This window comes from Scyliorhinus canicula, unplaced genomic scaffold (assembly GCF_902713615.1).
Source record: "Scyliorhinus canicula unplaced genomic scaffold, sScyCan1.1, whole genome shotgun sequence".
NCBI classification, from domain to species: Eukaryota; Metazoa; Chordata; class Chondrichthyes; order Carcharhiniformes; family Scyliorhinidae; genus Scyliorhinus; species Scyliorhinus canicula.
Genome location: NW_024055498.1, coordinates 845,199 through 871,646, shown reverse-complemented (window position 1 = coordinate 871,646; position 26,448 = coordinate 845,199). Strand labels below are relative to the sequence as shown.

The 26,448-nt window shown below is 44.8% G+C and overlaps 1 long non-coding RNA gene and 2 gene segments (V, D, J or C); all 3 read right to left on the bottom strand.

Moving 5' to 3' along the window:
• Positions 1 to 1,375: 1,375 nt before the first annotated feature.
• Positions 1,376 to 1,786, bottom strand: LOC119960343. Its single transcript, XR_005459382.1, has 2 exons — positions 1,659 to 1,786; positions 1,376 to 1,520 (listed from the first exon to the last, which is right to left on the bottom strand). It is a non-coding gene; the product is annotated as an uncharacterized LOC119960343 (long non-coding RNA).
• Positions 1,787 to 3,057: 1,271 nt separating this feature from the next.
• Positions 3,058 to 21,325, bottom strand: LOC119960320. The segment is given in 6 exon segments: positions 3,058 to 3,105; positions 5,577 to 5,647; positions 7,360 to 7,668; positions 8,611 to 8,922; positions 9,126 to 9,425; positions 21,261 to 21,325. Coding segments are annotated over 6 exon segments (1,059 nt in total).
• A 1,142-nt stretch (positions 21,326 to 22,467) lies between these two features.
• On the bottom strand, positions 22,468 to 23,024 carry LOC119960319. The segment is given in 2 exon segments: positions 22,468 to 22,844; positions 22,973 to 23,024. Coding segments are annotated over 2 exon segments (423 nt in total).
• Between the last annotated feature and the right edge of the window lie 3,424 nt (positions 23,025 to 26,448).

Here is a 26,448-nt window from a genome sequence, read left to right as displayed (position 1 = left end):
AATATTTGTCACAGTAACTTCATTTCAGTGTTAATATAAGCCTACTTGTGACAGTAAAGATTATTGTTATTATGGATGTGTGTGAGTGGTTACTCGGGCTGCTGACTTCTGTTCCGTGGTCTTGTCTATTCCCAGTGGCCCTGCAGAGGCAGCATGCGGTATCCACCGGAATGTTTGACACCTTCCACAACCAGTGGATACCTCAGCGGACAGAGTGTTTCAGAGACACTGGGAACAATATTCTGGTTCAGTTAGGAAGGTTCCCTACACTTTTGTTGAGACTTCTAGCTGATTTTGGTCTTTTATTTTGACTGAACCACATGCTTGGGGAAAGCAAGAGGGGAAAGAAGGTTCCATAGAAACTAGAATGATCTGTTGTGAATTTCTATCACATTCTTACAGTGATCATTTTTGTAAACTTCTATTTCAGGCATTAGAACGGGAGGATTGGCAGCTGGGAAACTCGAACCAAATACAACATCAAGATCTGACAGTCACTCAATTCATTAGGATCTAAATATCACAAACTGTCAATGTGTTTGTCTGTTCTGACTGTGGGAAGAGATTTCAAACATCAGTGAGACTGGAAAAGCCCCGAGACACACACACATCTGAGTGGGAGTGTTCCAGTGAACTGACTGTGGAAAGAGCTTTAACCAGTTACACAGCCTGAAAAATCATCTTGTTTCCTCTTGTGGGAGAGTCTAGGACCAGAGGGCATAATCTAAGAGTAAGGAGTCTCAAATTTAGGAGAGAGACGAGGAAGCATTCTTCCATCAGAGGGGAGTGAATCTGTGGAATTCTTCAGCTGTGCAATCATCCTGTCTATGGTGTTTACCATAAAAAGGCAAAGGTGAAGGTGTCGTAACCCGGATGGGCCGCTTGGTGGCGCAGTGGCTCTTTCACTGAGGGCCCTTGAGTTCAGACACATCCCAGACAGGACTGGCGGGAAATATCTGTCTGAGAAAGGGGAGCAAACTGTATAATCGGAGAAAAGGATCAGTGTCGATGGACCTTAGAGAAAGGAGTTCAGATTAGTCTTATTTTTTCATTTTTCATTCAATATTTATTAAAATTTCAGCAAAAATATTACACAAAACTTTATTTTGATGTTTACAAAAGGGAACATAACGATTGAGTGTCACAGTGAGAACAGAGCACATGCCCTCTGAGCTGCCAAATGTATGTACAACTGTAACAGACACAAGAGAGAACAAGAGCTCAACATAAAGGGAAGGCAACAGTTGTTAATAAGGTACGAGATAAATTACTTATTTAGACATGACATTGAAAGAAATTATTAGTTACAATTACATTACAGCCAAAATGATCTCGTACATTTTAAACTGAAAAGCAGAAATACTGTCCATGATCGTCTCAGTTACAGATGCAGAATAATAAACTGAGAGAATTTTACTGTTAGAGTCACCAAGAGGAGATATTGTATTTCTGTCACACACAGATCATAATAAACAGCTGAGGAAAATCTACAGCGTCCGAACGTCAACCGATCACTTGATCTGTAAAAGAGAGAGAAAATGATGAAGCCGATGTTTATGATCTGGGACATTGATGTTAGAGTTTTTAATCAATCAAACATTTAGTGCTTTTAAACAGCTTCTGTCAGTTTGATGTGTGAGTGGATTGAATCTTCTCACCTTCACCAGAGTGACTGCAGCGCTGTAGGAAATGCTCAGGAAGAACAGGGTGATGAATGTGGAAGCGGTTGTCCAGATGTTGCCGTTATCATCCTCATCGTCTTCAGTCCAGGTGTGGTCTGTGTTATCTACGGGAATAGAGCCGAATAAATATAATCAGATTGTTTGTTAATACACGTTTTGTTTTTAATATTCTTGTTTCATTTTCTCCCGCTGCTAATTCATTCTTTAATATATTTGTCATTGCATATCTACTGTTGAGTTCATGACACTCGGAAATCGATCTCTCTAATTTTTTTCTTCCAATTAAGGGGCAATTTAACACGGGCAATCCACCGAGCCTGCGCATCATTGGGTTGTCGGGGTGAGACCCACGGGTCACGGGGATACTCCACTGGGACAGAGACCCAGGAGCGGGATCCTGAGGCAGCAGTGCTAACCATTGCGTCACCGTGCCCTCCTTGCCTGACGTCTGTGTTTGTTCTTTCGCTTTTGTGTCTGTGTAGATGCGAAATTCGTGTTTCTTTACTCTTCATTTGTGTGTCCCGATGCCTTTATAAGTGTCATTGTGTGTGTTCATGTGTCAATGAGTATTGATCTGTGTATTTGTGTGTCAGCGCCTGTGTGTAAATTTATCTTAAGTCAATGTGTATATATGAGGGTTTTATTGTGTGTGTTTGTGTGTTGAAGTCTATGTTTATATATTAATGCCTGTGTTAATATAAGTTTATAGTTCCCTGCCCAGTAATAAAAGTGTTAATGTGTCTTTATACGTTCAACATGCATGTCAGGGTCTTAATGTTTGTGTCTGGATAAGTGCGTTTGTGTGTGTGTGTGTTTGTTGATGCGTGTATTTAATCATAGAATCATCATCATATAATCCCGACTGTGCCGAACGAGACTATTCGGCCCATTGAGTCTGCACCGACCCTCCGAAAGAGCACTCTACCTGGACGCATGCCCCTGCCCTGTCCCCAGAACCTGGTAACCCCACCTAACGTTGTGGGCACTAAGGGGTAATATAGCCTGGCCAATCCACCGAACCTGCTCATCTTTGGACTGTGGGAGGAAACCAGAGCACCGGAGGAAACAGGAACAGACACCGGAGAACGTGGGAACACCACAGTCACCCAAAGCTGGAATTGAACCCAAGTTTATGGCGCTGTGCGGCAGCAGAGCTATTTATGCGTTGATGGTTGTTTATAACTATCTATTGATGTGCATTGATGCCTCTGTGAGCACTAACGTGTGTTTGTGCCAGCATGTGTATGGGTATGCTAATATGTGTCCATGTGAGCCCATTAGTGTGTTAATGTGGATTATTGTCTCTGTTTGAATGGAAATATTTCTGTCATCGTGAAATTCTGCCAATGTAAATGTTATTGGTTACATTTGTGTTTCATATTCTTCTGTCAGCCTGCTTGTCTGGTTTTATATGTTTGTGTATCTGTGTGGACATGTGGTTGTATGTGTCTGTTTGTATACATTTGTGTAGCCGCTTGTGAGTGTGGATTTGTGTGTCTATGTGTGGATGTGCACGTGTGTCTGTGTGTGTATAAATGTGTGCTTTGTGTTTATGTGCATGCTTGTAATTTTGTGCGCACGTTTGCGTGTGTTTTTGTGTCAAAATATGTGGTTCGTTGGGCCTGGGTGTATGTTAACGCATGTGTTTCTATGTGTGTCTATGTGTGTGTTTGTGTCCACGTGTGAGCGTGTGTGTGTTTGTGGGTCTGTGTACATGTATGTGTAGTGTCTGTGTTTGTTTATCTGTCTGTGTATTTGCATCAGCTGCCTGTAGCTTTGCCAGTTGTGGGTATTATTGATACCGATGTAGAATATGTTGAACTTTCTGCTTATAAATGTGTTTTCTGTGAGTTGCAAGCTGACATCAGGTGACCTAATGCAAAAATACCAGGAGGTGCCTCAGGAGAGAACAGTGAAAACCCAGGGAGAATTCAATCACCAGTCTGGATTTGGATTATGGGGAATCGGTCTCAGCAAACGGATAAGAGGAACAAGGGTGTTAAAGGAATTCTGTTGCATAAATAGATACTTTAGGAACATTTTGATCATGATGGTCTTTTAAACCCTTCAGCCACCAGTGAGCTACATGGTGTCTTGTAATGTCAGTAACTGAATTCTTAGTCTAGAGAACCGTTTACTTCCAAACTCCCTGTTTGGGGACTGGGAAGATATTGAGTTAATAATCTCCCTCTCTGGTCAGCTCAGCAAATTCCCTTTGGGTTCTCCCTGCTGGAGGTGCAGATACAGAGAGTTCATTCAGGACCTTCCTCCTCTTTTGGTCTGGAAAGTGGAGGTAAAATGGGTTATTATTGCCCCTTTGCTCTCTTTGTTGGGGAAGTGTGGGTATAGTGGATTAAATAATGCCGCTCCACTCATTGTTGGAAGCGGGTGAACAGTGGATTAACTCAGCCCCCACCGTCTCTTTTTTGGGGAAGTGGGGACACAGTGTGTTAACTAATGACCCTACCCCTCTCTCTGTTGTGGAAGTGGAGGAACAGTGGATTAACTAAAGCCCCTCCCCCTCTCTCTATTGGTGAAGTGGGGGTACAGTGGATTAACTAAAACCCCTCCCGCTCTCTCTGTTGGTGAAGTGGGGGTACAGTGGATTAACAATTTCACTTTCCCCTCTCTTTGACTGGGGATTGTTGGTCCATGTTTCTGTTTGATCCTCAATTCAGTTCCCAGTGTGTGTGATACAGCAACTTAAAGCTGACATTAATTTTAAAACACCAGGTAAAAGTCCAACAGGTTTGTTTCAAATACGAGCTTTCGGAGCGCAGCTGCTTCCTCAGGTGAATGGTGAGGTATGTTCCAGAAACATTTATATAGACAAAGTCAGAGATGCTGGACAATGCTTGGAGTGCGAGCATTTGCAGGTAATCAAATCATTAGATCCAGGGAGAGGGATAATCACAGGTTAAAGAGGTGTGAATTGTCTCAAGCCAGAACAGTTGGTGGAATTTTGCAAGTCCAGGCCTGATTGTGGGGGGTGGATGTAATGCGACATGAATCCAATTTACTTGCAAATGCTCGCATTCCAAGCATTGTCCGGCATCTCTGACTTTGTCTATATAAATGTTCCTGGATGATACCTCTCCATTCACCTGAGGAAGGAGCTGCGCTCCGAAAGGTCGCGTTTGAAACAACCCTGTTGGACCTGGTGATGTAAGACTTCTTACTGTGCTCACCCCAGTCCAACGCCGGCATCTCCATTTTAAAGGGATGGACAATGAGAGAAGCAGGAACACCGAGATCTAAATGTGATGGGTTTGTCTGCCTGAAATGGGAAATTGTCCGATTTCTCCTCAGTGGGAGGAAAGTCAATGAAGATATTTTGCTGAATCCTGGAATGAATGAGTTTTACTCTGTCTCTAACCCAGGGTGTATCAGAGCTGGGAGCTCTGGTTGTATCAGACTTGGGGCTGAGACCTGTAGAAATCCGGGTCTCATTGAACAGATCTAATATCAGCAAAGTGGAAGCACCATTAATTCAGCGGCTGTGTATTTAAATCACAATTGGAGGAAAAAACCTTTATTCTTTTTATTTTAGTTCAAAATATAACCAATAGATTCTCATTGACATGAATTAACGGTGTCCATCAGAGCGAGGGAAATGTTCACAAAACTGGGTTTACCGCTGGATTTATCAACCGTTCTGTTGATGATCTTCAAGGGGATGGCTTCATGTCCCACCACACAGGAGTAAGAAGCGCCGCTGGCCCACTCCTCCGCTGCAATGGATAACAGGCTGTACATGAAGAAGGAGCTATTGCCGTTCTCCGCCATCACCTCGGTGTTCTTGTAGTTCCCGGGATTCACCGGCTTGTCATTGACGGTCCACTTGACGAAGATCTCTCGGGGGGAGAAACCTCTCACTAAGCAGCTAAGGGAGACGAATCTCTGAGCGGAGACGTCTTCAGCCGAGGGCAGGAGGACAGAGACGGACGGTTCCCGCGGATTGGGATCTGCAGAAAATGTACAATAAATGTCAATAAAATGGGGAATTCCGGAGACAATGGAACCGCGGGTTAGATGTGAGAGAAATGTGTTTTGTGTTGGATTTTAAAGGTTTCCATTTTCCACATTGGGATCTGTCCCGGTTCCCAGCTCGGAGCAGAGGTGGGCACAATCCTTTTCCCTGAGAATTTACGGATATTGGATTCGAAAGTTTCAGAAAGTGTACAGCAGGGAAACAGGCCATTCGGTCCGTCTGTTCTGTACTGGTGTATAAACTCCACAGCAGGCTCCTCCCACCTTACTCCCAAAGGATTGGGAAACTGCCAATGTAACACCCTTATTCAAAAGGGAAGGGAGTCAGAATCCGGTAACTATAGGCCAGTGACCTTGATAGCTGAACATTTAGACATACAGAATATAATTAAGCAGAGTCAGCGCGGCTTTGTGAAGGTCAATCATGCCTGACAAATGTATTACAATTCTTTGCGGTGGTAACGAGCAGGTTAGAGAAAGGAGAGCCAGTATTTGTCATATACATGAATTAAAAAACTCCGTTTAATAAGTGAATGTACTATTGCCATGGCTGCAGTTACAAAAATAGATAGAAAGGCAAGTGGTGAGGATCACAGAAAATCCATAGAGGGACAGAGACAGCTTAAGTTACTGAGCAAAAACTTGGCAGATGGAATATGGTGTAGGAAAATGTGAGGTTAGCCACTTTGGTAGGAGGAAGAACATAACGGAATATTATTTAGATGGAGAAAGGCTGCAGGAAGCTGAAGTAACGGGGGAATTGGGGGTCCTCGTGCAGAAACTACAAAAAGCAAATTCTGCAGGTAATATGGAGGCAAATTGAATGTTGACATTTATTTAAAAGGGAATCGAATATAAACATGGGGAAGTCTGGCTAAAACTATACAAGGCATTAGTTAGACTACACCTGATACACTTTGGATAATTTTGTTGCCCTTATCTGAGGAAGACAGATTGGTTTTGAAGGCAGTCCAGAGAAGGATCACGAGGCTGATCCCGAGTATGGAGGGATTTTCTTATGAGCTGAGGTTAACTAGGTTGGGTTGTACTTACTGGAGTTTAGAAGAATTAATGCGACCTAAGTGAGACATGAAAGATTCTCCGGGAACTTCTTATGATAGACGCTGAGAGGTTGTTTTCCCTTGTGGGAGCGTCTCGGAGCGGCGTGCAGGATCACAAAATAAGGGTTCGCCCATTTAAGACAGAAATGAGAAGGAATTACCTCTCTCAGAGGGTAGCGAAGCTGTGGAATTATTTAACGCAGGGGGCTGTAGAATCTGGGTTGTTCAGTACGTTCAAGGTTGAGAGAGACATATTTTAAATCAGTAAAGGCGTCAAGAGATATGAGGATAAGGCGGGAAAGAGGAGTTGAAGATTATCACATCAGATCAGTCATGACCTCACTGAAGGCTGGGCCGGTGTTGATGGGCCCAATGACCTACATCTGCTCCTAAGTCTTGTGGTCTATGGTCTCGCTCCATCTAAACCCAATATCACTGGGTTTAATTCATTGTTCATTCATCTGCATATCAATTTCCCCCTTAAACTCTAAATGCCGAGAGTATTTAGTTAGTGGAATTACCAATCAGAATGGACCATAAATACACTGAATGCTAAATACTGACCGCTGCACTGACACTAGAAATAGACACAATGACTCACTTATTGCTTCAGTCTCACTGCTCACCTATTTTTTTGTGGATTGAAATTCTTAAAGGAGTTGGCAGGTCCTGATGGCTCGCCACACAGTCAAACACAGCCCCACTCAGCCAGGCTTGTGTGGAGATGTTTAATTTGCTGACCACGCTCTCAGTATCTGCCCCAGGCTGGTCGGCAATCTCTGATTTCAGCGGCTTCTTCGCTTCACTCCAGGACACGTTGACTCCATAAGGAGCATTCGAAATGACGCAGGTTAAGGTTACAGTCGCCTCCAGTAAGACCTGTTCTATTGATGGTGGCAGTATTGTTACTGAGGCATCAGTGCAAACGGAAGAATCTGTGATTGAAAACATGAAAATTAACCAAGTTTCAGCTTCATAATCAGGACAGCAGGATTCAGCCTTCACTCTCTAAATGGGAATAAAGCAACTTCGAAATATCAACCTCTGAAGACCGCCTTTAATCTTCGATATACAAAAGAAAACCAGCGTGTTCTGCCAATGCCATTATAGAATCATAGATTACTACAGTGCAGAAGAGGACCATTCGGCCCATGGAGTCTGCACCGACCCTCGAAAGAGCACTCTACCTAGGACAATTCCCCCACCCTAGCCTCACAACCCCACCTAATCTTTCGACATTCAGCGACAATTCAGCATGACCAATTCACCTAACCTGTACGTATTTGCCTGTGGGAGGAAATCAAAGCACCTGGAGGAAACCCGTGCAGAGACGGGGAGAAGGTGTAAACCCCACACAGTCAACCGGCGTCAGTATCGAACCGGGTCCCAGGCACTGTGAGGCCTCAGTGCTAACCATTATTGTGAAAGTCGTTTAGCCACGGTATCATTTTAATGAATCAGTATTGCAGCATTCCCAATGCGATTCATAATTCCCGATCTCTGGAACACAGTCTTGAACGCTAATTTATAAATAGGTTGGATGAACGTTTGAACACTTTCCCCCGGAGCCGTTATCAATAAAGGATTCAAGGCACCCACTGCATCTGAAATATAATCAGCTGTTTCGGAATAAAACTGATATCAAGTCCACCTCACTCACTAAATGATCTAAAAGTAGAGGGAAACATTCTTTGCTGTTCTGGTAATATCCTGAATGGTGAGCAGCCCTAATGCAGCTCTGACATCAGAATGAAACACAAACTACATGGCAGTAAATTAGAAATTATTCTGTGATTTGTACTAACTTCAGTAAATTCCTGATTTGGGTTAACATCAGAGTGCAGGATGATTTATTGTTTCCTGTTTGTGTCTCTTACCAGACGCGGTGACGTTGTGACTTTGGGTGACCTCTTGATGAGTGACCTGGCAGGTATAGACCGCTTTGCTGAACCATTCCCCAGCTGAGACTGTCAGCCGACTGCTCGCCGAGAAGTTCCCGTTCACTTCACAGGCGGGAGAGGTGACAATTCCTGAACCCATGGGTTGTCCATTCTTCAGCCACTTCACGTTAATTGAGTTTGGACGGAAATCGTTGATTGAACAGACGATGGTTGCAAATTTCTGTCTTGAGATTTCTTCATTGGAACTCACGGTGAGGAGAACATTTGGATGGATGTCAGTTCCACCACCTTCAAAACACAAGTTAACATTTCTTGCAGAAGATCTTGTAACAATTAAAATGATTTATTATGTTTTAACTGTTTATCTGCAGTCAATATTTTTCGCCAAGAATCAGAACTATGCAGAGTACCATAAATGTATCATAAATAACCAAAGTTGTAAATAAAATAATCAAAGCGGTTCTGTTTGTCACAGGTTCCACAATACTTACATGGTATTTCAATACTCTTGGCTGAGCCGCTGTGTCGAACCTCACACCTGATTTTGCTGCATCCCCCCTCTGACTCGGTGATGGTTAACTGGCTGCTCAGGGTGTAGGTTCCCTTCTTGTTTCTCACTGACGGATATTTCTTAACTCCGTTGGTGATCAGCTGCCCATCTTTCTTCCAGGTAAGGCTGGTGATTTCTGGGGAGTAGTCCATCGCCAAACAGCCAACGGTTACGGAGCCGTCGGTGTTGTGTTGCTGGCAGGAGGAGACCAGGCTGTAGAGAGTGGGCGGAGACGGTGTCGCTGGGAGAGAATGGCCGATCCAACATGTTAGACTCTGGTATTCGTGATTTATAAGTAACCAAGCATTTCATAATTTGACTCGTACTATCCTAACATTTACCGATTTAATCATACATCCACATTGAATCTTCAATCAGTTCTATCGTTGGGATTCACCTACTTTTTGCCCCCTCTTTAGAAACCCACATTTCTTTCTCCATCTCTATCGAAAGAAACACATTTTGATGTAATCTGAATGGTGTAACTTTCATTGGGTTGAAAGAGAGGAGCAGAGCGTTTTCCCCATTATTTCAGCCACCATGTAATATAAAACGGGAATGAGGCCATAGTCCCGGAGACTGCTCTCTCCTTCTGAGAGCGGACTGATGGTGATTTAACGTGAGGGTCACCACACCTCAGGCTAGGGGCAAGGTTGAGAATGGGGGTCTTTATGAATAAACCAGCCGGTGCAGCAATTGGACCCGCGCTGTTCGGATCGCTCCTCATTACGAACCAGCTGCCCAGCTGACTGAGCTGTGTACGTCACAAACCAGCTAACTGAGCTGTGTACGTCACAATCCAGCAAACTGAGCTGGGTACGTCACAATCCAGCTAACTGAGCTGTGTACGCCACAATCCAGCAAACTGAGCTGTGTACGTCACAATCCAGCGAACTGAGCTGTGTACGTCACAATCCAGCTAACTGAGCTGTGCACGTCACAATCCAGCGAACTGAGCTGTGTACGTCACAATCCAGCTAACTGCGCTGTGTACGTCACAATCCAGCTAACTGAGCTGTGTACGTCACAATCCAGCTAACTGAGCTGTGTACGTCACAATCCAGCAAACTGAGCTGTGTACGTCACAATCCAGCGAACTGAGCTGTGTACGTCAGAATCCAGCTAACTGAGCTGTGCACGTCATAATTCAGCTAACTGAGCTGTGTACGTCACAATCCAGCTAACTGAGCTGAGTACGTCACAATCCAGCTAACTGACCTGTGTACGTCACAATCAACAGCACTTTGTGATAAAGAAGTTGCCTCTTCATTTGTATCTTTGCAGTTTTGGGAAATTCCCTTTGTTCAAACTGACTGATGCCCCCTCCTCTCTCCACCAATCTACCCCCACTCCCCAAACCAGAGAGTAGTGACTTTGCTTGAAAAATACCATAGACAGCGGGGCAGCACGGTAGCATGGTGGTTAGCATAAATGCTTCACAGCTCCAGGGTCCCAGGTTCGATTCCCAGCTGGGTCACTGTCTGTGTGGAGTCTGCACGTCCTCCCCGTGTGTGCGTGGGTTTCCTCCGGGTGCTTCGGTTTCCTCCCACAGTCCAAAGATGTGTGGGTTAGGTGGATTGGCCATGCTAAAATTGAACATGAACAGCGGGAGTCGGCCATTCTACCCGTCGAGCCTACTCCCCCATTCAATAAGATCCTGATTGTGCTGTTAACTCCACACTCCGCCTGTCTTTGCATTCCCTCGACTTTGCATTTTTTTCCGGCTCATTGTGTTTTCCCATGTGCGCTGCACTTTTCCCAGTTCTTTGGGCTTTTCCCGGTTCCTGACACATTCCGCGGGCCCTTTGAGCCCTTCGCTAGCACTGTGCGCTTTACCCCGATTCTTATCGCTTATCGCCCACTCCATGGACTTTCTTCCGGTTCTCTGCGCCTTCCCACGGCTCTCTACACTTCTCCAGACTCTCTGCACTTCCCCTAGCTCTCTGCCCCTTCCCCCGGCTCTCTGCGCCTTCCCCCGGATCTCTGCACCATCCCCCGGCTCTCTGCACTTTCCTCCGGCTCTCTGCCCCTTCCCCCGGCTCTCTGTGCCTTCTCCTGGCTCTCTGCGCTTTCCCCCGGCTCTCTGCCCTTCCCCGGCTCTCTACACTTTCCTCCACCTGTCTACACTATCCTCCGGCTCTCTGCGCTTTCCCTCGGCTCTCTACACTTTCCTCCGGTCTCTGCACTTCCCCCCGACTCTCTGCCCCTTCCCCCGGCTCTCTGCACTTTCCTCCGGCTCTCTGCCCCTTCCCCCGGCTCTCTGCACTTTCCTCCGGCTCCCGGCAATCCCGTGTCATGCAGCCACATTCGAGCGCCACTTGTCTTCAGTTCTCGCTCCTGAGCATGCGTGAGAAAGGATGAGTGAGTAACCGAGTGAGGGTAGGGGAATGAGTGTGGGTGAGTGAGTTGGGTGATTGAGGATGTATGAATGTTGATAAGTGAGAGATCAGGGGTGAGTGACTGAGTGAGGGTAAATGGGCGAGGCTGTGGCACCGAGGCCGAATGAGTCAGGGTGGGTGAGGGAGAGTGAGTGAGACGCAGAGAATGAGCGAAGCTGGGTGAGTGAGGTTGTGTAGTGAGAGTCAGTGACGGTCAGTGAGGATGGGCGGGTGCGTCAGGGTGTGTGAGTGGCGGAGAATGAGTGTGGGTGGGTGAGCGAGGGTATATGTGTGATGGTGGTTGAGTGAGTGAGGGTGAGTGAGGGGATGGATGTGGGTGGATGAGGGTGTGTGAGTGAATGAGTTTGGGTGTGTGAGTGAGGGTGAATTAGGGTGCGTGAATGAGTGAATGTGGGTGAGTAAGAGTGAGTGAGGGTGAGGGAGTAAATGAGAGTGAGTGGTAGTGGGTGACAGAGGGTGGGTGCGTCTGGTGAGGGTGGCTGAATAAGGGTGTATGAGGGAATGTGGATGAGTGAGGGTGTGTGAGTGAGGATCTGTGAGTGAAGGCGTGTGAAAGAGGGTGGGTGCCAGTCTTTGTAAGTGAGGGTGAATAGGTGAGGCTGGGTGAGTGAGGGAGGATTAGAGTGCGATGGTGGGTGGGAGGGTGAGGGAGTGAGTGTGGCCGAATTAGGGTGGGTGATGGTATTTGAGTGAGGGGGAGCGAGAATGTGTAAGTGAGGGTGGGTTACTGAATGAGGGTATGTGGGAATGAGTGAGGGTGGGTGAGTGAATAGGGGTAGGTGAGCGAGTGGGAGTGGGTGAGGGTGTGTGATTGAGGGTTATGAGTTAGGTTGGGCATGTAAGAACGAGTCAATGAGGGTGAGTGAGTGATGTTGAATGCGGATGGGTAAGCGTGTGTGTGTGAGGGCGTGTGAGTGAGGGTAGGAGAGTGAGGGTGTGTGTGTGAGGGTGTGTGAGTGAGAGTGTGTCAGGGTGGGTGAGTGTGTGTGTGTGTCAGGGTGGGTGAGTGAGTGTGTGTCAAGGAGGGTGGGTGAGTGAGAGTGTTTCAGGGAGGATGGGTGAGTGATAGTATGTCAGGGAGGATGGGTCAGTGAGAGTGTGTCAGGGAGGGTGGGTGTGAGGTGGGTGAGTGAGTGTGTGCCAGGGAGCATGGGTGACTGAGAGTGTTTCAGGGAGGGTGGGTCAGTGAGGGTGTGTCAGGGAGGGTGGGTGGGTGAAAGTGTGTCAGGGAGGGTGTGTGAGTGAGGGTGGGTGGGTGAGGGTGGGTGAGTGACAGTGTGTCAGGGTGGGTGTGTGAGTGAGGGTGTGTGAGTGAGGGTGGGTGAGTGAGGGTGGGTGAGTGACAGTGTGTCAGGGAGGGTGTGTGAGTGAGGGTGTGTGAGTGAGGGTGGGTGAGTGAGGGTGGGTGAGTGAGTGAGTGTCAGGGAGGACGGGTTAGTGCGTGTGTGTCAGGGAGGGTGGGTGAGTGAGGGTGGGTGAGTGAGAGTGTGTCAGGGAGGGTGGGTGAGTGAGAGTGTGTCAGGGAGGGTGTGTGAGGGTGTGTGAGTGAGAGTGTGTCAGGGTGGGTGGGTCAGTGAGGGTGGGTGAGTGAGAGTGGGTGAGTGAGTGAGTGTGTCAGGGAGGATGGGTGAGTGCGAGTGTGTCAGGGAGGGTGGGTGAGTGAGAGAGTGTCAGGGAGGGTGGGTGAGTGAGAATGTGTCAGGGAGGGTGGGTGGGTGAGAGTCTGTCAGGGAGGGTTGATGAATGAGAGTGTGTCGGGGAGGGTGGGTGAGTGAGAATGTGTCAGTGATGGTGGGGGTGCGTGTGTGTGTCAGGGTGGGTGGGTGAGTGAGAGTGTGTCAGGGGGGTGGGTGAGTGAGAGTGGGTGAGTGAGTGAGTGTGTCAGGGAGGATGGGTGAGTGCGAGTGTGTCAGGGAGGGTGGGTGAGTGAGAGTGTGTCAGGGAGGGTGGGTGAGTGAGAATGTGTCAGTGATGGTGGGGGTGCGTGTGTGTGTCAGGGAGGGTGGGTGAGTGAGAGTGTGTCAGTGAGGGTTGGTGAGTGAGATTGTGTCGGGGAGGGTGGGTGAGTGTGTGTGTCAGGGAGGGTGGGTGAGTGTGAGTATGTCAAGGAGGGTGGGTGAGTGAGAGTGTGTCATGTAGGGTGGGTGAGTGAGAGTGTGTCAGGGAGGGTGGGTGAGTGTGTGTCAGGGAGGGTGGGTGAGAGACAGTGTGTAAGGGAGGGTGGGTGAGTGAGAGTGTGTCAAGGAGGGTGGGTGAGTGAGAGTGTGCCAGGGAGGATGGGTAAGTGATAGTGTGTCAGGGAGGGTGGGTGAGTGAGAGTGTGTCAGGTAGGGTGGGTGAGTGAGGGCAGGTGAGTGAGTGAAGGTGAGTGTGGGTGAGGTAGTGAGTGAGGGTGTGTTACTGAATGAGGGTGTGTGAGGGCGGGTGAGTGAGGGTGTGTCAGAGAGGGTGGGTGAGTGTGAGTGTGTCAGGGAAGGTGGGTGAGTGAGACTGTGTCAGGGAGGGTGGGTGAGTGAGAGTGTGTCAGGGAGGGTGGGTGAGTGAGAATGTGTCAGGGAGGGTGGGTGAGTGAGAATGTGTCAGGGAGGGTGGGTGAGAGAGTGTGTCAGGGTGGGTGGGTGAGTGTGTGTGTGTCAGGGAGGGTGGGTGAGTGAGAGTGTGTCAGGGAGGGTGGGTGTGTGAGAGTGTGTCAGGGAGGGTGGGTGAGTGAGAGTGTGTCAGGGAGGGTGGGTGAGCGTATGTGTGTCAGGGAGGGTGGGTGAGTGAGAGTGTGTCAGGGAGGGTGGGTGAGTGAGAGTGTCAGGGAGGGTGGGTGGGTGAGAGTGTGTCAGGGAGGGTGGGTGGGTGAGAGTGTGTCAGGGACGTTGGGCGAGTGTGTGTGTGTCAGGGTGTGTGTGTGAGTGATGGTATGTCAAGGAGGGTGCGTGAGTGAGCGTGGGTGATTGAGAATGTGTCAGAGAGGGTGGGTGAGTGAGGATGAGTGAGTGACCGTCGGTGAGAGGGTGTGTGTGAGCGTCGTTAAGGAAAGGTTTATCATTGAGGATGTGTGCGCGAGGGTCAATGAGTGATGGCGAGTGAGTGTAAGTGAATGAGTGAAGACAGGTGAGGGTAAGTGAATGAGTGAAGATAGGCGAGTGAGGGCGAGTGAGTGAGCGAGTGAGTGACCGTGGCTGAGTGATGATTCCCAGGTGCTCCCAGCCCATTAGGACGATGTTTCTCTGGATGATTTTCCGCTCAGGCTCTGCTTCCTGTTGCCTGTTGTCCGCAGCCGAGCTGGGGGCTCCTCCATTCGGCTCCACCACCCCCACCTCCTCCTCTTCCTCTCCATTCATTCTGTTCTGATTCTCCACATTGAGCAGCTTTCAGTAACACCGGCTGTGTACAGTCAGACAGCAGTGTAGATCACTGGGCAGCTGCTTTAATACTGTCAGTAACACCGGCTGTGTACAGTCAGACAGCAGTGTAGATCACTGGGCAGCTGCTTTAATGCCGATGTAATTTCGTTTTTCACAAATAATTTAGAACTGGGACAATGATCATTCCTGCAACTTAATGGATTTTCATTTTGCAAATGGGATTTTTCTGCCTGTAAAATTCTTGCCATATTGTATCACGGAGAGTGTGTTCTGTTTATTCATTCTTGTGATGTAGGTGTCTCTGGCTGGGCCAGCATTTATTTTCCATCCCTCATTGCCTTTGAGAAGGTGGCGAGCTTACTTCTTTAACCATTGTAGTCCATGTGGTGTTTCCCCGAGTCAGTTCCATGGTTTTGAACCAGCGGCAGTGAAGGAACGGTGATATATTTTATAGTCATGATGCTGAGTGACTTGGAGTTGAGCTTCCAGTTGGCGGTGTTCCCATGTGTCTGCTGTCCTTGTCCAGATGGCCGCTGCCAGGGGTTTAGAAGGTGCTGCCTAAGGAGACATGATGAGCTTCTGCAGCGGATCTTTAGATGGTGGACAGGCTTTGGGGAGTCAGGGGATGAGTTTTTCACCGCAGGACTCCTCACCTTTGATCTGTTCTTCTGGCCTCAAAATTTATATGATTCGTCCAGATCACTTTCTGGTCCATGGTAACCTCCAGGAATTCAATGATGGTAATGCTATTGAATGTCAATGGGCGGTGGTTAGATCCGTTCTTACTGGAGATGGGCATTGCCTTCGATTGGGTGACTTGACTGTTACTTACCACATGTCAGCCAGACTGATGTAGTCTCCATGTTGCTTTATTTACACATAGATTTATTCAGTGACTGCACAGCTGCAAATTGTGCTGAGCTTGGTGCAATCATCTGAGAACAGTCCCAGTTCAGACATTATGATGAAAAGGTCATTGATGAATAAGCTGAAGATGGTTTGTCCGAGGACACTACCCTGAAGACGTCTCGCAGTGATGTCCTGGAATTGAGATGATTAACCTCCAGCAATGGAATCCATCTACCTTGGGGCTGGTTATGACTCCAACCAGCGGAGATTGTTCTCCTGATTCCCATCCATTCATTCTTTGGTTGGGCTCCCCGAGGTCACCCGTTAAAATGATGCCGTGATTTGGCGGCACTGTAGCACAGTGGTTAGCACTGTCGCTTCACAGCACCAGGGGTCCGGGCTCGATTCCCACTTGGGTCATTGCCTGTGTGGAGTCTGCAGGTTCTCCCCGTGTCTACGTGGGTTTCCCCCGGGTGCTCCGGTTTCCTCCCACAAGTCCCGAAAGACATCCTGTTAGGTGGTTTGGATATTCTGAATTCTTCTTCTGTGTACCCGAACAGGCGCCAGAGTGTGGCGTGTCGGGGATTTTCACAGTACCTTCATTGCAGTGTTAATGTGAGCCCACTTGTGACAATAATAAAGATTATTATTTTTATGACTGATATGAGATTCAGTTGCTCTCATCTGTGTATCTGAAAGTGTGTGCGTGTCTGAGTGTATGTGTGTGAGAGAGGGAGAGTGTGTTTGTGTCTATGTATGTGTCTGCATGCATGCGAGAGATGGATCAAGAGAGTGGGAGAGAGAGTATACGTGTGAGTGTGTGTGAGAGAGAGAGTATCTCTGTGTGTCAGAAAATATCTGTGTGTGAGAGCCTCATTGTGTGTATTTGTGCGAGCGAGAGGTTGTGTGTGTATGAAGGAGCAAAATAGTGTCCACAGGAAAGAGACTGTGCGCAAAACTGTGTGTGAGACAGCATGTATGTGAGATAGCATGTGCGCCAGACATGTGTGTGAGAGAGTGTGTAACAGAGCATATGCGTGAGAGAGCATGTGTGCAAGGGAGCATATGTGTGAGAGAGCATGTGTGAGAGAGCATGTGTGAGAAAAAGTGTGCACGAGACAGCATGTGGGCAAGAGAACATGTGTGAGAGCATGTGTGTGTGAGAGCATGTGTGCGAGAGAGCATGTGTGAGAGCATGTGTGTGTGAGAGCATGTGTGTGAGAGAGCATGAGTACGAGAGAGCATGTGAGTGAGAGAGCGTGTGCGCAAGCGGGAATGAGAGAGCATGAGTGTGAGAGAGTGAGTGTATGAGAGAGCATGTGAGTGTGAGGGCATGTGTGTGAGGGAGCGTGTGTGCAAGAGAGCGTGAGTGTGAGAGATATGTGTGTGAGAGAGCGTGTGTGTGAGAACGCATGTGTGGGAGAGTATATGTGTGAGAGAGCATGTGTGCAACAGAGCATGTGTGTGAGAAAGCATGTGCGTGAGAGAGCATGTGAGTCAGCAAACATGAGTGTGAGAGAGTGAGTGAGAGAGTTTGTGCGAGAGAGTGTGAGTATCAGAGCGCATGTGCATAAGAGAACATGTATGCAAGAGAGGATATATGTGTGAGAGAGCAGGAGTACAAGAGAGCATGTGTGTGCGAGAGGCCGTGTGTGTGAGAGAGCGTGTGCGTAAGAACGTGAGAGAGCGTCCGTGCGAGAGATTATGCACGTCAGAGTGTGTGTGTGTGTGTGAGAGAGAGCGTATGCGTAAGAGAGTGTATGTGTGAGAGAGCGAATGTGTGAGAGAGCCTGTATGTGAGATAGCGTTTTGAGTGAGAGAGATGTGTGGGACAGAGCATGTGTGTGAACAAGCGTGTATGCAAGAGATAATGTGTGCGAGAGTGCAAGTGTGTGTGTGTCTGCGAATGATTTTTTATGTGAGTGAGATTGGTAAAACTTGTAAGAGAGAGTGTGTGAGAGAGAGTGTGAGAGAGGGAGATTGCATGTGAAAGAGAGAGAGGAATAATGTGCCTGTGAATGGGTGAGAGCGAGTGACAGTCTGTTGGTGTGTGAGGGAGAGTTGTAGAGAGAGAAAGTTGGAGACAGTGAGTATGTAAGAGAATGAGAGAGTGAGGCAGTGCGTGTGTGTGACCGAGTGTGTGTGTGTGAGAGAGAGACTGTGTGTTTTTGAAGAGCTATTGTGTGTGAGAGTGTCTGTGAGAGAGAGTGTCTGTGTGTTTGAGGAATAGTCCGGGTTTGTGGGAGAGAGGGAGTGTGTGAGGGAGAAACAGTGTGCGCATGAGAGAGTATTTAGTCTGTCAAATTTCATTCTGAAACACAGGGGAACGAATCATTCAAACTGCTCGATTCTAATTGATAAATGGTCAACTGACCACAATAAAAATTCAATAACCTCTTTGAAATGAAACTGATATTAATTTCAAAGCTCCTTAAAGCTCCAAATAGCCTTTCAGCTATTTCTCCTGTCTGGCTGAACTGGGCACAATGTATAATCACTGAGAATGATCACATTAAATATAACAGATTGAGGGGAGTTTAATGTCCGTGACAAAGATCCAGTGTTTGCTAAGAAATAAACAAACCAGGAAACATTCACATTGGAAACTGATGACCTGATTTGATGCAATTTTCTAATTAAATATAATCAATAAAACAATCGAGGCGGGCCACCTCTTCAACCTGAGTAAATAAATGTATTGTTTTCTAAATTATTTTCAGTACAATTAAACATTCTCTAATAGCTTTGATATGGCACGCCAGTGTACTACTCAATTGTAGGAATTAATTTATGTTAAATTAGTTAGTACTAATGTCGCGTTGCAAGTTATTGCCAATTGTCAATTAGTTGACCTGTCAGCTGATTTGTACTCTATAATATAAATAATAAAAAATGGTTCTCTGTAATTCAAAACCTGCTCCAGTCTGAAATTTGCTAAATAATTTGGATTTAATTAAATATTAAACTTCAAATTATCGGATGGAATAATTCAGACATGTGTAATATATCATCTGTTTGTTAAAGCGGTACTCCCAAATTGCTAAACTGTTGTAACTCGAAACTATATCTCTAACAATAAAGTCCTTGGTAGTTTGTGATCAATAAAAGTGTTTCCGAGATTTAATCATTCAGGCAATTCGATTAACTTTATTATTGAAAATATTGCTTAAAGAAAGGAGATCCAAATTAATCAGTGCAAAACTTAACGAAAATTACTGAGTTAGATCCTCTACAGCACTGAAACATAATGAGAAAATGACGGAGAAATGTTCTTGTTCAATTTATGATTTAATAAGAAATAAGCTTGAGGCTCAGATATAATCTATTCTTCTATTGTATAATTTGTTTTATTTCTATAATGTTATATTGTGTACAGCACAGCTATGCGAGATAGGACGTTATTATTTTTTGCAAAGCTAATATTTTCCTTTTGTAATTTTTGGTTTTTGCATTTCAAGCTTTTACTGTGTCTCCAGCCCTGTGCACTGTCAGCGACTTCCACCTCTGAGAAACTCTTTATGATTAGATTAGAGACAATGGCAAATGACGGTGAAGAGATAATATTCGAGCTTCTGCACATAAATAATACAATAATCGGATACATAAATTGCCAAACTGCAATATAAAACAATATAAGTAACTGCAAACGTAATCAGAGAAATAAAAAATAATTCAAATATATCTTGTGCAACTGAACAGTGCTGTAGAATCAGTATGTTATTATTAAAACAGTTTCATAAATAATCACAAAATATTCCCAGCCCAGAAAATTTTTCCGGCCATGCTAATGGAGTGCAGAGCACAGCAGAATTGTGGAAGGCGGTTGATCATAATAGGAAAACATATTTGGATAATATGGTTATAACACCGCATTATAATTGTTTAAGTTATATTAATTTTACTCGCTAATTTGAAAACGTTTTAATTAAATAGTTTCAGATTGCAGTAACGAATTGCGTTCTTAATGACGCCATGGTTTAGTTTAATCAGTCACCATTAGGTAAAATTTAAAAATGTCTCTCAAATCTTTTATTCCTTTCTTTATTTTCGAAACCTGCCACGTTTACTCCCTACCATTGTGCTTCAAGGAGATTCAAACGCCCAAACCTTTCTACATTTAACCAGAAAACGTGTAACTGTTCAATGTCACCCAGTTTGAACAATGCAGAAACAACGAAGAAACAGAAAACTGCTTCACAAATTGTACTTATTCAAAGTCACCCAGACACACTATCTCCTCAGCAGGAACACGTCAAAACTCATCGTAAGGACCCAACCCGTTTCATTGAGAAACAGCTCAATTCGACATTCAACAGAATCAAACGTAACATTTCACAAACATCTGAATATTGAATCCAGCAAACTAGTTCTCCTCCTAAAGTATGAATTATCAAACTAAATAAAATACAGAACAACAGTCATATCACTGCGAGTATGTGGGGTATGTCCAAAATATTTTTGAAACTTTACCACATTTTATTCATATTGGACCATATTTCAAACGCATTTAAACAGTTGGAAGGAGAGATAAAGCTGCATCCATCTATCTCACCAAGATAGAACATTGAAGTAAAGCCAGGCTATGATTGCAGGAACAAATTATGTTCGGAAAGAGCATTTTAAACTGTGGCTTAGTTTAATCTGCAATCATCACTTTAAAAAAACACTCTAAAATCCTGACTCTTTTCTGTCTACAATCGTGCAGCAGTTTCAAACACGTGTCTTGTATTCATTCAGTTAAAAAAACGTGGAACCGCTCAATATCACAGACTTCAAAGAACATAGAAATGCCAGAACCGTTTCACAAATTTTACTCATTCAAAATCACCGAGACAGAATCTCCTGAGCAGAGAAAATACCAAATCACATCACCGAGGGGCTGAACCTCGTCTCATGGAGAACCAGCTCAAATCTACAAACACCTTCAACAGAATCAAACAGCATTTCAAGAAAATCACAATCTAGAACCCACCAAATCCGCCTTTCAGCAAGTGAATGAACAATTAAAACAAACAGAAATATGGAAGAATATCATCAACATTGTCAATAAGCGGGACGTGTTCAATAAATTGACACAGATACTTCAGCATATTTTGTTAATATTGGGCAGATTTCTAACACTTGTGCAGGAGGTGGTAAAACCTGCAGCCACCAGGTGTCACCGAGATTAAACATTACAGAAATACCAAACTGTTTAACAGGCGTTAGGTATTAAAGTACCCAGCCACTCAGTGTCCTCAGCAAATAAACATCAAATCATAATAACCAGGGACTGAATCCCTCAGAAGCATCTTTTATCAAGCGGCAGACTAATTCCTTTTTCAGCAGAATCACATGAAAGATTGCAACAAAATCTCAATGCAGAATCCAGCAAACCCGCAATTCAGTGAACGAATGCATAGTTAAAATAGAAAAAATAAGTAAAACAAAGACTCAAGTAAAACAGTTCATAAATAATGGAACAGTTCTTACCTGCCGTCACCGTCACCATGGTCCCTTGTCCCCAGTAGTCGAAGTAGTCACAGTGTCACATTCCCTGGGCTGCTCCATTCAATAACCGCACCTGCACAAAATAGACAGAAATCCACCATTATTTTAAATATTCACAAACCAGCGGCAAAGTAAACTTGTAATGAATTTTCATTAAATTAGAATTGTATTTGTGGATGTCGCTATTGTTCAGAAATGACGCTAATGTTTTATATTTCAGAGTAAAAGATGAACATGTTATTGAAATCACTAACTAATGAGTGAATAATTGTCACAGATTTCCCATATTAATTATTGTCATTTTGTCAGTGCTGGAGATAAATAATGCTTCACTGTGAATAAAGTTGGATTGTAAAATCGAACACTGAGCTAGCTTCAGTTAATTAGTGCTGAGGGGCTTTTTGTATTGACAGTAACTGCTGTGCGCCAGTTATCACAGTGAGACACAGCGTGTCAAATACTGCGGCAGACTGTTAACTGTAAAATACAGAGATTTAATTTCACTGTTCACTCAAAAACCAAATTCTGTCTCTTCCAAGAGCGAATGGGTGAGTTATTTCACCTTGTCCTGGTCTTTACATTTATAAATAAGATCGGAACACTTTTAAACCCTCTGTACAGATTTAGCGAGTCGGTGAACAGTGATAAAGTGGAAGATTTTTATACCTTTTTGAAAACTAATATTAGTTCCAAACTTTGTTTTATTTAAAATTAATTTACGTTGACAATCCTGTTGTGGCGCTGATCACCAATTTGAACAAACTATATCACTGAGGTTTTTGTATGAGGATGTCGCTGTGCACAGCACTGTGACCCACTGTAGTCACAGTGACAGACACCCGCACAAAAACTGCACTCACTCTCTGTTCAGTCCTGCCGCTCAATATTCACTTCAAATACACGTTTACTTCTGATCTAATTTACAATTTATACAGTAGTTTATCAAATCCAAAGTACATAGATTTTCCCAAGTATCAGAAATAATAAAACCAGGATTATAGCCAAGTCTCTAATTGCTGAAACTGTGAACAGTAAATATAAACAGACAAAAGCTCATCCTATTAGATCGATCGGTTTGTTCAGTTTTACTGTTTAATTTTCTCTGTGTGAGTTATGTAAGAAGCAGCGTGTGCAATGACTCTGATCACTGACATTAATATTACATTTGAATCAAGTGCTGACCTTCAGGTTAAGCTGCAAGTTGCTGAATTCCCTCTCGAGCTGTTCTTGTGCGGGTCCAGCCCTGGTTCCTCTCGCTGTGGTGTCCAGCACAGTAATAGATGGCGGTGTCTTCGGTCTTCAGACTGCCCATGGCCAAAGAGAAGATGTTGTTTGAAGTGTCTTTGGACGCAGTAAATCGATCTTTAATGGCTGGGGCGTAGTTGTTGCTGGATGAATCGTAGTAGCTAACGAGCCACTCCAGCCCCTGTCCGGGAACCTGGCGGATCCAGGCCATGTAGTAGCTGCCGAGATCGAAGCCGCTGGTTTTACAGGTCAGTGTCAGGGAGCCTCCGGGACGCCCGGTCTCTGCCTCTGGCTGAGTCAACACAACATCCGACTGGACACCTGTAAAAATATATCAAAAAGCCCGAGGATTAATGCTGGTGAAATGATTGGTGACTCTGGAACATTCCAGAGAGAGACTAACACTGAGACAGTAACAGTGAGAGACTTGGACAATAAAAACTACTCACGGGATAAGAAAGTCAGCAACAAACTGAGAGAAATGGCCCACCTCATCCTTCTGGTCATTTGGGGGAAATGGTTGTGTCAGGAACTCAGTGAACAAACCAGCTCCTTGACTGTTGGGTTCGGGTCCCAGTGAGCGGCATTTAAATACCCGGCAGAAGGGGGCGGCTTTCCAGGCGCCGCCTATTGATTCCCTGGTGGAGGCGGCGACTGGATCCACGTCCCACCTTCCACACCCCCAACAGAATGTGCTCAGAGATTTACAATTGGTTATTATTAAAAAGTGACATTAGATCGATTTATTTGTTTGGCTGAATGGATTCATTGTAATGTCTCTCCTCATCCGAATGGAAAATTATATTTGAGCACCTCTAAGTAAAATCTAATTCCACTATACATTAAGTCTCTTTATTTCTGCACTCCAATATAAAGGGATGAACATAAACAAATAAATTACATTTTCAGGGTATAAATCGTCTGTCTATCCAATCACAACAATAAAGTATAATTTATCAGACGAAATGTAACTAAATGAGGGAATGAATGACGTGATTACATTTGCAGTGCGGATGGCCATCAGTGTACAATGTGGGTCTGTCGACAAGAAGAAACTCTAATATTACACAATGTCTCTCTTTACATTTCTCGATTTTCCCCTGTGCCTCAGACGATCCTGTGAACATTAGCCGCAAAAGAAGCCGCTTGCCTGATAATTCAGCAGTGAGTTGACAGAGAAACATGAAATGAACATCAGCTTTTGACAGAGAAGTTAATAAATCAGAACGGACGCGGCAATCAGCAAAGTTATCCTTCAGCATCCAAATCATTGCCGCTAATTTTACTAACCACCGGCTGTCTAACATTCACTGGTGTTGGGAACACAGGATATCAGGACTTTGCTGCATGTTACACAACATCACAGGAATAAATGTTTTATCTTCCACTGAAGCTGGTCATGAACTGGTCATTTCTCCACTCATTGGCAGCAATGAGAGGGACTGTTAAATAATGGAAATCAGCACAAATTAATCTGTACAGAACACGGTGCTGATCAGGTATAAGAGACGCCTCCGTTTAAATGAGGTCAACAACTCGGAAAATATTCCAGGAATTCGGGCGGGTTTTGAGCACTTTTAGGATTTTCTTTTAATTCAACTTATATTGTTTTGCAATTCCCCTCATTTTATTGGGCTTGTGGATTGGGTCCATCAACACCACTCACTCTCACTTCATTAGGTTCTTCACAAGCGGACTTTCATAACTAGAGTGACCTTTACTCGGAACTTACATAAATTAAATAGCACGAGTCAATTTACTATTTTCCGATCATGTTTAATCTAAAAGTGAACAGAACATTCACTGCATATATTTATTTAGATGGAACACCATTTAAAACGTTTACTTCATGTGCGACTGAAACATTTATTGTTTGAATGGATAAATCCCATTTAGTCCATTCATATTCAGGCTAATCTGCCCCACACAGTATTTGGCAGCAATCCAGCCGCCTGCAGTCAGGGAGGCTCGAATGTTCAATGTTGTTTACAGGAAACATCTGGATTTGTTTTTCAGAGATCTGTTTTCTCAGTACTGACCACTTGGCTGCAAGCCAACTTCAAACTCGTAACATTGTCAATGAGGACTATTTATAAACAAATCTACCCAGCAACAGCACTGGAGATCATTTTATGTTTTAAATTGTGAACCAATTTGAACTGCTCCAATCTCTAAGGAAAGGATTTGTGGCCCCTCTTAGCAGCAATATCCCGCTGGAGGATCTCTCCCACATCTCATAACGTTGTAATGACGGATAGAAATACAATCAGACTATCAGACAGAGGGTCCATTTGTAACAGACCAACATGTATATTCATGTTGTCCCCCTCTATACTTTCATGGATTGTGGGACTCAATGGCAAGACCCTGCCCCTAATACTCTTGAACTGGGCGGTTTGCTTTGCCAGTTCAGAATGAATGGAAGAGTCAGACATGTTGCTGTCCAACTGGAGCCTGATGTAGGTGAAGGCAGGGAGGGATGACAGATTTCCTTCATTGGTGAAACAGAGCGGATTGCGTGTAATATGTATTCCAGATTTATTAAGTGGAATCAAATTCCCCCTCCGACTATGGTGGGATTTGTACCCGAGCATTTGTACCCGGGCATTTTTATTACTGGCACAATTCATTAATACTGCATCACCATCCACCCAAAATATAAAGGGATCACTGATTTGATGTAGAGATGAGTGTTAGTTGGATGCCTGAATATTGTGATTGAGGAATCAGTGAATGGGGTTGATGGACGGATGGATAGATGGCCCTGAAAGATGCTGTTCTACATTCTCAGTTTTGCGCTTGATGATTTCACAACTTAAATTTGGTCCTTTATAATTTGTATCGCCCGATACATTCGGTGGCTGAAGCCTTTCTAGGTGAATTCCCTCTCCAGACTATCGGGAAATAACGAGCTGGACGTCACTAAGAGGGAACTGGAGATATCCCTGCGGTGCGGGTGATTCTTCTCTGCTGATGGCGAATCTTCATCTCAAAGTCAGAAAGCCGGTACGTGATTACATTGTGGAGGACGGTTGTAATATTTGGAACATGTGATCATTTCGTGTACAATAAGTTACTCCAGATGTCCCTACCCAAATTAGTGAAGACACCAGACAAAAAACATATTAATGTGAAAACAGAAATACTGTGAAACTCAGTGGACAGCTGTAAATGTTGAATTACTTTCCAAAACAGTGTAATAACAAATTGGGAAGTAAAGATTCATTGACGTCACATCAGGTAAAGGCATTTTTATTTCTACCGGCACATTAAAAATCATCTCACACCCCAGTCTGGCGATTCTGTGTGACGATGACGAGATTACTGACAAATACAGCGCAGAGGCTGCTGGGTAGCTGGACATTATCCTCGGTGTGGTTTAATTCCATTTCACATTGAATTCCGGTGCAATGTGACTTCTTGGTGACAGAATGGTCAATGCTATTCAATTACGTTTAATCTTAATAAATTATGTTAAACACACAAGAAAAGAATTAGGAGCAGAAATCGGCAATTAAGCCCTTCGAGCCTGCTCCGCCATTCAATCATCATGGCTCATCTCTTGCTGGTCTCAAATTCAGCTCCCTTAAATTAATTGTATTTACATTTTGTAAAAGAAAGTGCGAATCATAATTGGTGAATGAATAATGTCATTATTTAACTTTGTGACTCGTGACAATTGGTGATATTCGCCACGGAATTGCTAAACAATGACCATCTCCACCAAAATAGAATCTAACCATCGCTCCTTGACATTCACTGATATTGTCATCGCTGAATTCCCCACGATCAATACACTGGGGTTACCACCAGAAACTGTACTGGACTGACCATATAAATGCTGAGGCTACAAGATCCGATCAGCGTCTAGGAAGCCTGCGGTGAGCAACTCACCTCGTGACTCCCAAAGCCTGTTCACTATCTA